The sequence below is a fragment of the Tinamus guttatus genome, unplaced genomic scaffold, assembly GCF_059628265.1.
Source record: "Tinamus guttatus ecotype Peru unplaced genomic scaffold, ASM5962826v1 Tinamus_guttatus_pri_ptg001087l, whole genome shotgun sequence".
NCBI lineage: Eukaryota > Metazoa > Chordata > Aves > Tinamiformes > Tinamidae > Tinamus > Tinamus guttatus.
Window position 1 is genome coordinate 1,227,247 of NW_028289621.1, and position 16,007 is coordinate 1,243,253.

At 37.2% G+C, this 16,007-nt stretch overlaps 1 protein-coding gene across 3 annotated transcripts in view; it reads left to right on the forward strand.

Annotated features, from left to right (window-relative positions):
* The window catches only part of LRCH2 (leucine rich repeats and calponin homology domain containing 2), a 37,088-nt gene extending 24,012 nt beyond the window's left edge, over window positions 1-13,076 (forward strand). For 2 of the 3 annotated variants that reach the window (XM_088538532.1, XM_088538530.1), the window contains 9 exons: window positions 1,762-1,810; window positions 2,683-2,790; window positions 5,759-5,803; window positions 6,283-6,333; window positions 7,099-7,156; window positions 8,948-9,060; window positions 10,233-10,370; window positions 10,656-10,733; window positions 11,306-13,076. In XM_088538532.1, coding sequence (XP_088394658.1) covers window positions 1,762-1,810; window positions 2,683-2,790; window positions 5,759-5,803; window positions 6,283-6,333; window positions 7,099-7,156; window positions 8,948-9,060; window positions 10,233-10,370; window positions 10,656-10,733; window positions 11,306-11,425 — 760 coding nt within the window. In that variant the 3' untranslated portion in view covers window positions 11,426-13,076. The remainder of the gene's footprint in view (window positions 1-1,761; window positions 1,811-2,682; window positions 2,791-5,758; window positions 5,804-6,282; window positions 6,334-7,098; window positions 7,157-8,947; window positions 9,061-10,232; window positions 10,371-10,655; window positions 10,734-11,305) is intronic. The other variant, XM_088538531.1, reaches the window with a different exon arrangement.
* The last annotated feature ends 2,931 nt before the right edge of the window (window positions 13,077-16,007 follow it).

The following is a 16,007-nucleotide window of genomic DNA, read 5'->3' on the forward strand; positions in this document are numbered from 1 at the left end:
GGTGCAACAGAATTGTGCTTCATAATGCTGTTGTCTGCAGGAATTGTGCACTTATTCTGTGCTGTGTCTGTAAAACGAGAAGGGTCAGAGCCTTGTCTCGAGGAAACTGCAAAACTGTAGCTTTCTTTTACTGCCCGGATAAACAACTTGCAAGTCTTTGGCTTCCACTTCCCTGAGGAATCCTAAGCCAGTTTTGGAGATCAGTTTGGTCAGGAAATTGTCTTTTAATCCTTTAGCTAAAGGAGGGGAGGATTGACAGCCAGCTAGAGAGAGCTGTTGTCCTGAGTAGGAGAGGGTTTTGGTGGCAGCCTTTGAAATCTGTTCCATCTACCTGTGTTCAAACCCCAGTTTGGCTTTTAGTCTAGGAGACAAGAACCCCTGATTAGAGCTGTTGTTGCTAGAGAGCACATGGGTGGTAACTACAGCTCTGTGTAGTCCAAGTGCAAATGAAGGGTACTCAGCTTTGATATTTCAGTGATGCATCCTGGCTTGGCTGCCTTCTCCCTCACTGGTACCTGAGACTTTGCAGAGATGGTTGTGTCCCTGTCCTGGAGTGACACGAACCGTGCGGCAGCTGGTGCTCATCTGCACCTGGAGCTCTCCTGTCCTTGGTTTCTTACCCTGCAGTTTCTGTTCTCTGTCGCAGAGCACAGCTATGGCAAGCCCTGTATTACAGGGGAGTTCAAGGAGAGTTACATTTGTTTTACTCTTTTTATGTGGGGGAAAAAAAAGACTCTGAGATCTGGGGTTGGACTTTTTTAATCCTAAAAATACCACCACCAACAAAACTGCATTATCATTGAGGTGTGTGTGCGAGGTGGTTGTCACAGACTAGTTGTTATTTCATTGCACTGATAGAAGCCCTAGACACTGGGGAAGGTACATACAAACAGAACAGAAGCTGTGAAGAACTTCATCTTCTAAAAACATGTCCTAGTTAATACATACAACCATGTTTCAACAGCAGGCTTGAATTATTTGTTCCAGCAATTCCTGGAATTCTCAACTAAATTGTGTATTAAGGTAATGGGCATCACTTGGACACATTTCCTATGCCAAAGAGCTTTAAAAAGTGTGATCATTGGTTTACATGGAAAAGAAAGGGAAAGAAAATGAATATGAGATAACAGCTGTAAACTTAGCCTCACATCATGTGCTAGTTTGCTCTCTGTTAAGAATTTACTAGAATTCACCAAGGTGTTAGGAGCTTCTTACATTCAGTCCCCAGCTGGTCACCTCTTCATGTACCCAATAGCTGCTAAGCCTGTTTTCTGCCCAGCTGTCAGGATGCAGATGACATGGTTACAGGTAAGGAGAACAGAAGTGAGCTTCACAAAACGGTCGTGACAGAAGAAACAAAGTGACACCAAGTTCAGGCATTATCCTTGTTCCCTCAGTATATGTTAGAGGCTTTGCAGTTTCAATGCTGTATCCTAAAATATTTGTTCCTTAGTGGTTGCTTAAGATCACTCAAAACTATTCAGATAAGCCTTTGCTTAACAAAGTAGTGTGTTATTTAAGAGGTGTTGTCAGCATGCTATAAAAGAGAGTAAAATGCTATTTGAGATTTTAATCAAATTGTCATCCTTCTAGCCACAGTCTATAATATCATTATGCAGCAAGCCAGAGTATTATAGTGTTGCAGAGAAGCTGCATTTTAATTTTGTGTTCACTTTATTTTGACTTTTAAAGTAACTTCATGTTACAGTACATGGAAATGTAGTAAGGAAATTTAATAATGTCTGTCATTTTAATTTTTAGTATCTCAGCAGATGAAGGGAATTCTCCATTGTCTCCATACAGCTGGCAGGTAAGTGTCTAAAACCGTATCAAGCAGTAACAAAGCATAGTAAAAGTTCCATTATTTCCTATGAAGAACTTTTACCCTTACTGTTCCAAGACAATTTGACTTGTACTATGTTTGTAATGCAGGTGCAATTAAGCTTTTTTTTTATTTACTGTTTTGCTTTTTAATTCATTAGTTGTTTATGATTGCTTTATATGACCTCATATTCAAAAATGAAGAAATCTTTGGAAATGCAATTTTTGCATGTCTAGTTTATTATGAAATATTTCCTCTGGTCTGGGTACTTTTGTTTTTCGTAGAGTATACGTAGACATACATATTCATTGTTTTTTATGAATAAATCTCCTTTAGCTGTCTCCTTCAAAGCACAGTATTATCCAACTTGTTCTAAAGAGTTTTTATACTCCCACTTGCTGTGTATTACCTTTTGGATAAGAACAGCAGACAAATACTTTAAAATGTAGTTTTGTAATGGCCATCTTTTTCCATTGCAGTTGATATAAAGATTCAGAAATTAAATGCATTAATGGCTAAACACACTTCTAACTGGCTTTACAAGCAATTCTTTATGGTAATTTTAACTGATTTCCTAAAAAACCTGTGAAAATTAGGTTCAGTGCATTAGCTCGAGAGAAGAAGGTTTGTTTTAATTATTTCATTGATGCCTTTTCCTATAGGATTTTTTTTTTTCTTTTTAGAATTTGAGAGGGAGGAAGTGATTTCCACCTGAACCATCATTGAGACTAGGATTATTTTTGTGTCATAAAGCTAGATGATGGGAGAGCCAAACAGTTTATAGTTGTAGTTCATAATAATTTGTGCTATGGAGAATTGTATACTTACGTGTTGTATAAAAATGCTTCTGAAACTTGCAGCCCTTGGAAAACCAGAAAGATCCAGTGGATTGGCCAGAGACACAGCCAGTGATTTGGCAGAGTGAAGAAAGGAGGAGAAGTAAACAAATTAGAAAAGAGTATTTCAAGGTAAAAGTGTTTTTTTTTTTCTTTTCTTTTTTTTTGTCCATGCCAAAAGTTTTGTGTTTTTATGTTGGAAGAAAATTATTATGAAGTGTTATAATGAAGCTAAATTTTGCATATGACTAATTTTTCATTTGTTTCTTTTGAGTTTGAGAACGTATATGTATTCAAGCTGAGGTCAGAATGCAGGAAAACCAGGGGGAAAATCCACTAAATGCCTTCTTCATTCTTTTACTTGAGATAAAGCAATATACAGTGATCTGCTGGAAAAGCCAGAAACTAACCTTTGGTCTTTGGTTCTTCTCTGGTGTGGGTCAAACTTGAGAGATTTTACTTGCATTTAAGGAAGATGTGCATCATCTTTTTGTGTAACATTACTTACACATTTTGACTTCTTGCATTTTAGAGAGGAAATTCGCTTCAGTTATTTTTCTGTTTGCAGTGTGTATCACTGGTCACCAGGTGTCAGTGTCTGCTTGTTGCAGAACAGATTCAGATTTGCTGCATTGTCAGATAACATTTATTTTCACCCTGTGGAGAAATGGGATACTTGTGACCAGTGGTAGGTTGAGTTGAAATTGGATTTACTTGGTTTATGAAATGACCGTCTTGGGTCTTTGCCATCAAACATCTAAACAGTAGCCTTCCTGAAGTGCTAGGGAATTTCCAACAAATTAAATTCTAGGAAAAACAGAGCATGCTATGTGTGAGAAATATTCTTGGGTGCAGTAGATATTTATTTTTCTTCTTTCTCAAGAATTTAGGGAGCCGTGTCCTAACATGAGTTCAAATGTGAAAGAGTATCTTCAGAATGCATATTAAATTGTTGCAATGAGTGTTGTTATGGCCATCAACTCCATGTGCTTCTGGATGCAAGTAATCTTTATTATAGGTTTCTTATGTTGTTCTTGTACAGCATTATTGCTCAGCAGAAGAGTAGAAAAACGTCTGTGCCCATGAGAACCTGTGTGCCCTTTTATGCTGCATGGCACAGAAGCTTGGCTGAAACCTGGAAAAAACTTCTGATGCATGAAAAATCTCTCTGTTGCTGTAGCTGTTTACAAAGAACCTTCCTACTGAAGATAATTTAATCAATCAAAATGTGTTTTTGATGCAAGTTTATAGTTAAACTTTGCATCTTGACTCCATCCTGGTTGAATATGGAGCTTCAGCACTGCACTTCAGCAGTGCTCAGAGCTAGAACTTTGAGGATGATGAGTATCTTCTGTGGGTAACTAATAAATACAGCTTTATGCATTTATTTACTAATATATCTTAAATAACAGTTATTTAAGAGTCAGATCTTTTTATTTTTTCTTTTTTAAACTCATTTAACTACAATCTACTTGCATGCATCACCTAAGTCAGGTCTCTCATGAAGAGCTATCTTCAGAGTGGTTGGAGGCCTGTAGCTAGCAGTGTCCCCCAGGGGTCAGTCCTTGGTCCAGTCCTGGTCAATTTATTCATCAGTGACCTGGATGAAGGCACAGAGTGCTCCCTCAAGTTTGCTGATGATACCAAACTGGGAGGAGTAGCTGATACCCCAGAGGGCTGCGCTGCCATCCAGAGGGACCTGGACAGACTGGACAACTGGGCAGTGAAAAACCTCATGCAGTTCAACAAGGCCAAGTGCAAGGTTCTGCACCTGGGGAGGAATAACCCCAGACACCAGTACAGACTGGGGACCGACCTTCTGGAGAGCAGCTCTGCAGAGAAAGACCTGGGTGTCATGGTGGACGACAAGGTGACCATGAGGCAGCAGTGTGCCCTCGTGGCCAAGAAGGCCAATGGGATCCTGGGGTACATTAAGAGGAGCATCTCCCGCAGGTCCAGGGAGGAGATCCTGCCCCTCTACTCAGCCCTGGTGAGGCCACATCTGCAGTATTGTGTCCAGTTCTGGGCTCCACAGGACAAGAGGGACGTGGAGCTGCTGGAGAGAGTCCAGCGCAGGGCTACGAGGATGATCAGGGGCCTGGAACATCTGCCCTATGAGGAGAGGCTGAGGGAGCTGGGCCTGTTCAGCTGGAGAAGAGAAGGCTGAGAGGGGACCTGAGCAGTGTCTAGAAGTACCTCAAGGGAGGCAGTGAGGAGGATGGGCCGGCCTCTTTTCAGTGGTGGCCGCCGACAGAACTAGAGGAAACGGCCACAAACTGAAGCATCAAAAGTTCCGCAGGAACTTAAGGAAAAATTTCTTCCCAGTGAGGGTGCCAGAGACTGGAACAGGCTGCCCAGAGAGGTTGTGGAGTCTCCTTCTCTGGAGATCTTCAAACCCGCTTGGACGCAGTCCTGTGCCACGTGCTCTAGGTGACCCTGCGTGTGCAGGGGGTTGGACTAGATGATCTCTAGAGGTCCCTTCCAACCTTGATTCTATGATCCTTCCAATTTGATGTATAGTCTTCTAATCCAGCCTGTATTTTATATTATATCATAAAAACAGGTAGGCTGGTTGTACACACATATCCCTTTTCTATGTAGCAATAGGACTAGTTCTCTCTGTGAATGCATAGATCTAGCTGAGAATTACAGCAGACAGTGAAATAACTTGCTTTTTTATAGGTACCATTTCTGTAAATTTCTTCCTGCAATCCCTTTTTCATTTGCAATGCTAAGTGATCTTAAATGTTTTTAAAGTATGTTTCTTTCTTGTGACTTTTGGGGGTTATACAGTACATGGATGATTGAGAGCAACAGTTGCTCAGATCTTTTCACTTGGATCAAATATGTATACAATCAGAGTTAACAGTGTAACAATATGTATCTTTGAAAGACATGTACCCTTTAATCAGTGTAATGAAGTTCCTGACTAGCCTAGGAACTACATGTTCTCTTTTTTCCCTCCTTTGACAATTTAATGTTTTTTCTTTTTTTTCTCCCACTTTGCCAGTAATAAATAACATCTGCCTGATGCAAAGCCATTTGGTTCAAATGAAAACTGTACTTGAATTTTAAAATAATATTTGTGTGTGTTTTGCAGTATAAGTCTTCCAGAAAGAGTTCAAGTGGAAATGAAAATGACGAGGTGAGAAATGATAATCACTTAAAATACATAAAGATTTTTATTTATTTTGTATTTTATGAATACTTAGGAGACAGTTATGGAACAGTTGGCTAGAGTCTATGCAAGCAAACTTTGTATTCCAAAACTATAAACATATAAATAAAATTAAAACTATATAAAATAGCAAAATCAGTATTACACTCCTCTATTTGAAAAAAATTCAGTAAGATGCTGTACTGAAGTAAAAAGTGATGTATTGAAAAAATTTACATACTTTAGTAATAGGAAAGTCAATTCAGCTATCAGGCAGAGGTAATGTAAAAGTAATATCCCATGTAAAGTGAACAGCACTACGTGTTTTAAATTCAGTTGCTACCAACGTGCCATACTTGACAGATGTTACATGTTTCATGTGTTGTGTATGTACTTCATAATTACATGCTTTTCTTGTTAAATCATAATTTTCATTTTATAATTTCATCTCTTTGATTTCTTTTTAGCAAGACAGTGATAATACTAATGTGTCCCCACAGTCTCCTGTGTCGTCTGAGGTACAAGTTTGTGGTTTTGTTTTTCATTCAACGAACATTTCTTTATGCACATTACTGTTGTCATCAGATTTCCCATACATACAGATATTAAGCTGTTAGTTTCCTTTGAGACTGAAGTTATAAATATTTCACATTTATTAAAATGTCATATAAGTTGGAATCAGAGACAGATATTAACCCAGTGTTAATTTTTTCAACGTATTTTACCTTGCCTCTAGGAGTCCACAATGAACTAGCAGTTCAGAAGATTTTAAGTACCCTGTGCTCTAGTATTCTGCCTATCATAGGGAACCCAGAGATGCTGAGACTTTTTAAGCATTTCATCCTTCACAATTCTGTCTTGACCTCTGTCTTGCAGCTTCACAGCTTGATTCATTGAGGTTTTTTTTCCTTTCTAAGGAAAATCCATGCAAATCTCATTGTGGTTGCAAAACTGAATAAAATATTCCAAAGAAGATATTCATTTTCATCTCATGTCAAAAGGGAACCTGACAGAGCAGAATGAGGAGAGCATCTCTCAAATACAGTTAAATGAGCAGAAAGAGGAAGTCTCGTGTACATATCAGACTGAGTGCATTTCTCAGATTATGATATGAAAAAAAAATGATATTCGCAATTCAGAGTAAGCATTTCTTCAAAAAGTTGATGCTAAGTTTTGCTTAGTAAAAGGACTTACTGTAGGCAGAAATAATTTAAACTTTATCTTGATGGGAACAAAACTTAATTCTTTGAGTGGAAGAAAATTGACTTTATCTCTTTCAACAGGATTATGAAAGAACAGACAGTAACACTCATGGTCCGTTTGGTCTCAAACCAAGGTCAGGTAAGTTGCTGTTCTCTGACATAGCAGGACAGAACAGATGTTTATTCCCCAGGCTGGAACGGACAATAAGGGCAGCAGATGCAGGAACTGGAACGAGTACAAAGAGAGGCTGCAGGACAGCAGTGCACTCAGTGTGCTTATCACAAGCATAGTGCTGGGAAAGGCATAGACAGCTGCTCTGGCAAACTAATAATTGAAAGTTACCCAAGTTGCACAGTGATTTGTTATTTCATTAATTTATTTTCTGCGTAATTAGTCACCCGCAAAGAACAGGGGACAGTGTGCAATTGTTGCTCAGACCTGATGGCTGAGGCAGGAGGGTTTCAAGAGAAGTAGGTTTTTGTAATTTGTCCTATGAAGGGATTTAGGGAGCAGCAGTGTGCCAATTTAATGGCTTTGTGCCTTCTTGTGCCCAAATCTTCCAGTCTGCCAGTCCCCCGTCAAATAATTGTGTCAGATGGGATTGTCTAAAGCAGATTTTCATTCCACTGAAATCTGGGAAGGAATAATACACTACTATTTTTTTTTTTATCTGGTGTCGTATTCTTTTATGTGGAACTGTCAGCATGAATATTGGATTGGAAAATGTAGTTTGGCAAGGTCACAGTGCAATCTCTGTTGCTTCAAGAGAAGAGCAGTATTAACTGAAAAAGTCTTTCAGCAAAATCATTAAGAAAAATGATCTTAACTCTGCAGTTCGTTAACGCACAGACTGAATGAAACTAAAGCTTGACCTCTGTGATGCTTGCTCATTATCCCTCAGTACAGAATGTCTGGCTAAGATGGTACAGGTGGCTCCATCAGGGGCCTTAACTGCTTGTGTTTTTCTGGGCAGTCAAGTGAGACTTCTGTGCTAGAGAGAGTTGTGTTATTTGCATGTAGGAGGGAAGCACTGCCAGGCTCATTTAGAGGCTTTTGAGTTATCTGCAGCCTTGGCTGCAGGAAGGTGCAGATTTGATAGCAGCAAGCAAGGTTGTGCTCCCACTTTTCTGCACGCTTTAGTTTAGTTTAGGTCAATTCACTGGTACAGCAGCAGGCTTCCTACAAGCTCTTGCCAGTTCGCATCTGCAAACCTTTTCTAAAAAGCTCTCCTTTCCCCTCTGTTCGTGAGTGACAAGTGACATTTTTTGTCTTGGCCATGAGCAAAAGTCTTGGTATGGCTTTTAAGCCTTGCTCTTGACCTGGCATAGTTTTGAAAAGAGGTCACATTCTCACAAAAGATGTTGTGTTACAGAAGAAATCCCCAAATCTTGAATATTAAGTTTTCTTGCTAAAATTCCAAAGTATTAGAAGTAAGAAAGTTTGAAGAATTAAATAGTGAATCTTTTGCTCAAAACTACAGGCTGGAATACTTAAGGATAGAATGGAATGGCTAAAGATTATTTCTTGTTTGCCAGCAGTCTATAAAAGAATAAATTGATCATATTAAAAGCTTTCTGGCAGTGAAAATTGGTAATGTATATATAGTAAAGAGTATTTAACAGACAAAGCTAGGCTTTAGGATAAGCTTATTAATGTACAAAAGGAATTATATAGATCACACAAATCTGTATATTGTGTATTCTACCTCCATATTTTCTAATTACAAGTTTGCAGTTAAGTAAGATGATCCACGTATTTTGAAAGCTTTGTTTCAGAGAGCAGCTTTTTCCTTAGGATTTTAAGAAATATGAGTTCTGAAAAGTTCTGCAGCTTTGTTTTTCTGCCCAGTTTGTCCTTTTTGGTGGATTTCTTGTCATTGCACTCTTTTTAATCTGAATTTTGAAAACTAAGTTCTGTGACGTTCAACAGCTTTTAGCCGTACATCTCGCCAGGACTATGGAGCGATGGATCCCGGATTTACAATGAGGAGGAAAATGGAGCATTTAAGGGAAGAAAGGGAACAAATCAGACAACTTCGCAATGTATGTACTCTTATTTAGTGTGTTGGTTCAAGCTATTGGGTACAGTGTATTTAGATTGCTCTGTACTACCCTTACTCTTTATAGTAAAGGCCTAGGAATCATTCCAGTTGTACTAGGGCACCTTTGCAGTGATGCTTCTTTCCAAGAAATTTTGTGCAACAGAGCTTTCCAGTGATCTAACAACAGGCAGTTACAGTAGATTTAAGCTCCACGATTGGTTGGGGCTCTTGTTGATCCCAACGACAAGGTAGGTGAACAAAAGGTATCACTGGGTTGCCTTTCTACCCCAGAGGACACTAGTAGTAATTTTGGTACAAGGGGAACCACAAAATGTTTTAGCTGAATGCCAGAATGTTTGTGTCTGGAAACTTGCTATCACTTATCTATTATCACATCATATTATCATGCTATTAAATTTCAAGCTTCCAATAAGTTGTTTTCCGTACAGCTCTGTTTTCAAGCTATTTAATAGTTGTAGTTAACTAAATTCATTGCAAATAGTAAATACTGTGGTAGTAGCTTTGTTTTCCATGGTGATTCTTGTTTGGGTTGTGACTTCTGCAAAGACTCTGTTCTGTCTGGCCAACATCCTGATCCGTGAAGACTTGTAGTTGGAATGGGATAAAAAAAATATATTCCCTGCCTCCCCTCTCTGTCTTGCAACACAAGTGTGGGACCTTCCTGGCCACCATTTCCTGCCCTGTTTATCTATCACTTTGCACATGAAACAGCCGTGCCTAAAGTGATCGTATTCCCCTGTTATTTCTTCTAGTAAATCTGTACGTAATTTAGACTCATAGAATCATTATGGTTGGAAAAGACCTTCAAGATCATCAAGTCCAACCATAGTTGGACGTTTCTGCCCTTAAATTCTGTGCTTTCCTAGTGTGTGTAGTTATTTCATCACATGGTTTTGGGAGTTGTGAGCTATGGTAGTAACTGTCAGACTGTCTTTCTTAGTGTGTCTAATTGTGCCATTAAAAAACCGAGCAGAAAAAAACACATGAGACTAATAATATAAAGAGAGGGATATTTGAACTCAGTAGAGCGTGAATGCATTTGTTTTGTTTCTGGATTAGCATGACCTTTTTAAACAATACTTTCTGAATTTAGAATTAAAATTATTCCAAAGTTGAAAGTGACTTAGCTATAGAATTTTCCATATTTAACAGAATCTTGAATCACGGTTAAAAGTAATTTTGCCGGATGATATTGGAGCAGCATTGATGGATGGAGTCGTTCTTTGCCATTTAGCCAATCACATAAGGCCACGTTCTGTTGCCAGCATTCACGTACCATCGCCAGCAGTGGTAAGTCATTTATCTCACTTTTAATTGCATCTTACGTGAGAACAGGCTGTTAAAACTCCGTACTATGAATCATGTTTACCGTATTAATTGGCTACCTTCACCTTTCCTTCAAGAAGCACGAAACAAGGTTCAGAAGTTTGGCTTAAAAACAATTGCCACAAACTGAGTATTCACAGAACTGGTTTTGTTTTCTAGTTATTTATTAGCAACCGTTGCAGAATTTGCATCAGATGTATGCAGTCCTTTACAAATGTGTGACAAAGATCTAACCTCCTGTCTTTACAGCCTAAACTCAGTATGGCAAAGTGCCGAAGAAATGTCGAAAACTTCCTTGATGCTTGTAAAAAGTTGGGTGTTCCACAGGTATACTGATTGATTTATTGACTACTTATTCACAATAATGACAGAGCATATGTCAGCAGTACTGGAGGGCTTTTTTCTGGGTAAATTCAAGCAGTCTAGTGTTCACAGTGCTGATCAGGGAACTTATAAATATGAAAAGAAGTCAAGACTTCTGGTGGTGTGTACATGGCATTCATCTCTATGAGTTTCTAATTAGTTCCATGGAGTAAAAAAGATACTGACCTCATTGTAAAACCACGGAAACACTGATGCAAGCTAATTGTTATAATATTTGAAAGTCTTAGTTTAGCAACCCAACGTTGAAAACTGAAAGATGACTGGGTTTAGTTTATCATTTGAAATGTTTTTTTGCCAGTTATGCATTCATGTTTTGAAGTTTTCATCCTCCAACTAAGATTATAGCTGAATTCATTTCTGAGCGTTCTGTTACTATAGAGAGCCACATCTAAAATCTAAACCATTTCTATGCAAATATCTAGTACTGAGGTATATATGACATCAGAGAAAATGCTTTTGTTACCCAGCTTGCAAAAGAAATGAATCAACCCTAAAATATCTACTTTATTTCACAGGAAAGACTCTGCTTGCCTCATCACATACTGGAGGAAAGGGGTCTGGTGAAAGTTGGCCTCACAGTTCAAGCTCTGCTTGAATTACCTACGCTGAAACTATCCCAGCTTTCCTCCATGTAACATGACTTCTTGGAAGCTAAACAACTTACCCTTCGGTCTGTTGATATGGATTGCTCTGGGACAATTTAGCTTCCCAAACTGGAACATCCAAGCCATCAAAAACTAATATGTGTCCAGATGCTGTAGAGAGCCTTACTCTGGAGTTGTGCTTAAAACCTTGGAGTCAGCTGACAGTTAACAGAACATAATGTCTTTTTGTAATTGGATGCACAAAGAGATTGAAGTTCTCTTTCCAGTTGACATAAATCAAAAGCTGCCATAAAAGCTGCTGTAACATCTCCATGACTTTACAGCAAAAAGATGGATTTCTTTTCCTGCGTTGAAAATGTTGTTTGGATTTCTTTAGAAGTTCAAGACCCTAATCCCTTGCTTGAAAGATTAGTCATTTGACTTAAAAGTAAAACAAAAATGTAGCATTGATATGATGGTAAAAATCTGAGTGACTGATCCCATGTAATCCACTTCTACGCTTTCAGAAAGCTTAAAGTTTAAGTTCTTTATTTCTTGCACTCCTGATTGTAACTTTACACACTTCTAACATTGCCAGTATTTAGTCTGAGTTTTTGGTAATTATACAAACAGCATAGAATGGGGAAAAAGAACACATTTTGAGTTTTTCCAGTCTTCTAGGTTGGTGCCAAATATTTTTTTCGGTTGTACTGTAGATTGTTTACATGTGAAGTGCCTGTGTAATTGATAACTCTTAACAGTCTTAAACATTTTTGCAATTTCTTTGTTTAAAATAGATACAATGGGAATTTTTAAATATTTTAATAGTTTTTTGTAAAGTCAGTATGTGAAGATTTGAATAATACTTCACTTTTTTGATGTTGGATATTTTAAGTTTGTTGCACAATTTAATTGATTATTTTATTGTCTAATGATTAGAAAATACTGTAAATACCTTTTATTTATGATATTTAATTTGATACTTAATCACTTTTGTTTTAATGTATTATTGGACAAAAAAGGTTGTCTACTTTCCTTTGTTTGGGACAAACAGTAATGTACATGGTGAGTAGGACATGAGGACTAGTGATGCATACAAAGTAATTTAGGACATTTTTGATAAAACTGCCAAAATCTCAGGTTTATGCTGTGACTTTCAGGATTTTATGTAATATTGTTCCTGATTCCATGTTACATTTTTACTACAGGTATATTCATAATTCAGTTGAAAAATATCAGTGTTGGGATGTTTATTTTTACTCTTTACAGGGTTTATTGTAGAATTTACACAAATGCATGGCATAGCACACAAATCAGTTTGTAAAAACATCACTGTGCTGAGACATTAGATGTTTCTGGACAAATGTAGAAAGAAAAAGTATTCCCACAGTGCTGGTGGTTAATTAAATTAATATATTTGTTTCTGCACAGGTTCTCAGTGTTTTGAGAACTCTCTGAAACCATACACGATTCAATTCCTCTCCAAAAAAGCTGCAAATGATATGGTAATTTTTGTAATAAGTCTGTTTGCATTACTTTGTTCTTTACAAATAGATGGCTCAAAAGGTAGTGGGTAAAAAACCACTTTAGGTTCTGACTCTGACACTGATTTTCTGGCATAACCTGTTAATTAGGTCAAGGGATTTGTTTGCCGATGTGTAACAGAATTTAATTCCGCTCTTGCCAGTTCACCTAGAAACCATGTGATAAAATGCATAAAAGAATGAAGGAGAGATGTCATTTATTCCTTATTTTGGTTATAATAGTCCTGAGTAAAAGGAATTTTACGCAGGAATTTTTTCCTGCTGAGGAAAAAAAAGAAAAAACTTCCAGTTACAATTTTTTTTGTTTTGAAGTCCCAATATTTTAAAACAAAGTGAAGCAGACTGGTTCATGTGTAATAGTTAAATACACTATTGTTTATATAGTGTAGTCGCAAAGTACGGCTTATTGAACAGTTAGTTAAAACTTAATTTGTGAAGTCGTCATTACCAATGGCTGCTTACATAAATATTTACTTAAGAAAACATGCTGGTTTATTTATCTTTAATTGTTTTTCAAATCATTGAGATAAAATGGGTACTTAAGCTTTTAAAATGAGTGTTTTTCACTAAGGGCGATTTCAGAAAAGTCTTGCTAAGGCTAAATGATTACGCTTAATATAATTCAGTAGGCAAGACTTGCCTCTTCTGCACTTGCAGAGCTTAACAATTTAAGAATCGTTTTTTGTCTTTCATTTTCCTTGGAGTGATCCTTGACGATTAAAAAATGCTCTATTTTAGTCCAATAGCCACAGATTTGCTAACTGGAAAGAAATTAAATTGTCACCTAGATCATGTGGCTCGAACAGATTGACACTACTATTTCTTTTTCATATCTTAAATGTGTTCTGATCCTAAAGTAATACTTCTTTTTTTTTTCCCAATTAGAGCTAAATTCATTCTTCATAACTCACTGATTATAGAGAGGTTTTTGCATTGATTATTTTTTATTTCTTGAAACAGTACTGTGTTTCAGGGAGATAATAGCTATAATCACATGTAAGAATTAAGAATTCTCTTGCAGTATGCCAGCTGATTACCAGTTATTTAAAGTTTAGCCATTATTTCCAAAATAACTTGAAAAATGGTTATTAGTTGAAATTAATTGAGGTATTCATTTTGATTTGTATAAAACCACTAAACCAGCAGTTACATTTTTACGCATTCTGGTGTTCTTCCACACCAACTTGCTAGAAGCAGTCTTGCTTTGCCTTTTTCTGGAATTATTCCAGCCCTCTTCATGCTTTTCAGCAGGCGTCGGGGGGAGGATATTTGTTATTCCCACACAATTTCCTTTTAGCTCAGCAAAGGTTCAGGCCTCCCAGTATCCACAGGAGCAGATGGAGGGACGGTCCAGCATGAGCACATGGATCTGTCCTCATCTTTAGCTGCTTTCACAAACACTCCAAAGCCAAGTCACGATTAGCCATCCCCTTCATGAGGGAGCATGGGGGAACAACTGCAAGAGATACAAAAAAAGCTGATATTCCCCCTTAAAATTGCCAGTGGAAATAGTTGCTGTCTTCCCTGCGTGGGGCTTCACTTACCATCCCCTTTCTTCCTTTCCCTTTGGTTGCTTTTGGCACTGGTGATCCCAGAATCCCTGCTCCCAGCACTTCATATATTCAAGATAACCTTTTTTCTATTTTGTTTAGGATGTAAAATGATTAATATTTGGCACAGCGGATGGGAGTTTTTAAAAACATTTATCAGAGACCTGCCTGGTTACTATTATGGCCATATGAAGTTTATACTGTTAAAGGAAAGAACTTTAAATGCTTTAGGAAAATTCATTAAGTTTTCCTAATAAATATGAGTTACACAAATGCTTTCTTTTTTAAATTGTAAATGTTATGCAAAGTTACTGCAATAATGTGATATGAAACTGTAAATTACGAAGTGAAGCAGCATACTGACAGAGGGCTTATGGCCTTGTTTATTTTTATTTTTCTTCTGTTTCGTTGGATGTTTGAATGGCTGCAATATTTCACAAGGGAATGATCTTTTTTTAAAGCAATAATGTCCCAAATGTTGTGAGATCTTAAAGTAGTGGCATTAAAATGTTTGTTTTCAAGTTTGGTAAGTTTATATGCAGCATCTCAGAGATGCTTCATAGTTACCATAAAATAGAGCTAATTCCATGTGCTAGTTGGGGTATTGCAGAGGATCCAGAAACCCCATTATACCCCTATGGCTGAGGCTCCTCCAAAATAAAACTGAGAAGTGGAAGTATTATAAAATGCAGAGAGATACATTTGGAACAGTAAATAACTATGGCATGAATCATCATGATTTCTGAGTAAATCCTAGCTCCACTGAAGTCAATGCAGATCGTGCTGACTTCAGTAAATATTTCACTTTTATAGTTTATAGGAAAGAGAAGCTGCACACCATGGCAGACATGGCTCAGCTAAACTTGTCTGACATGGGCAAAGCTTTAATTTCTGAATTTTTGGCAGTAATGTCCTGCAGGGTCTGCCATAAACTAACAGAATTCCGAAAGAAATGACTGAGATTAGCGATCTCTGGTAAATCAACAGCAACTATAAAAGTATTGCATAAAAACAGAAATACTATTTTCCACATGGAAAGAAAAAAATATGAGAGAATACAAGTTACCATTTTTCATCAAGAATTTTATAGTACAGATCTCTGGAAACAAAGATTTGGAAACATGAAGGTAATAAAAATAATCTGCTCCTGTGAAGAAAACAATTTCTGTTGATTTTGACTGATGAAAGAGGTGGGATTTCTGACCAACTTAATTGTAGTTTAAACTTGCCACTGTACTGGAGTAGTTTGACATAAGAAAATGCAAACTTCTTTATCTCAAATATTTCTCATAGCACAATTCTGACAATGTATAATTTAAAACTGTGCTTACATGTTATATTTATTCAACAGATGTTTAGAACTTTAGACTTTTTTGAAAACATCATAGGCAAAGAATTGCTCTAAGTCTGCCTAGCAAATTGCTATGGAAGGAAAAAAAAAGATATTGTAAAAACAGTGACATCAGTCATATTCAGTTAAGATATTTTATAAACAAATACATTTTAAAAAGTATATTTTAATGTGTTTTCTATATATGC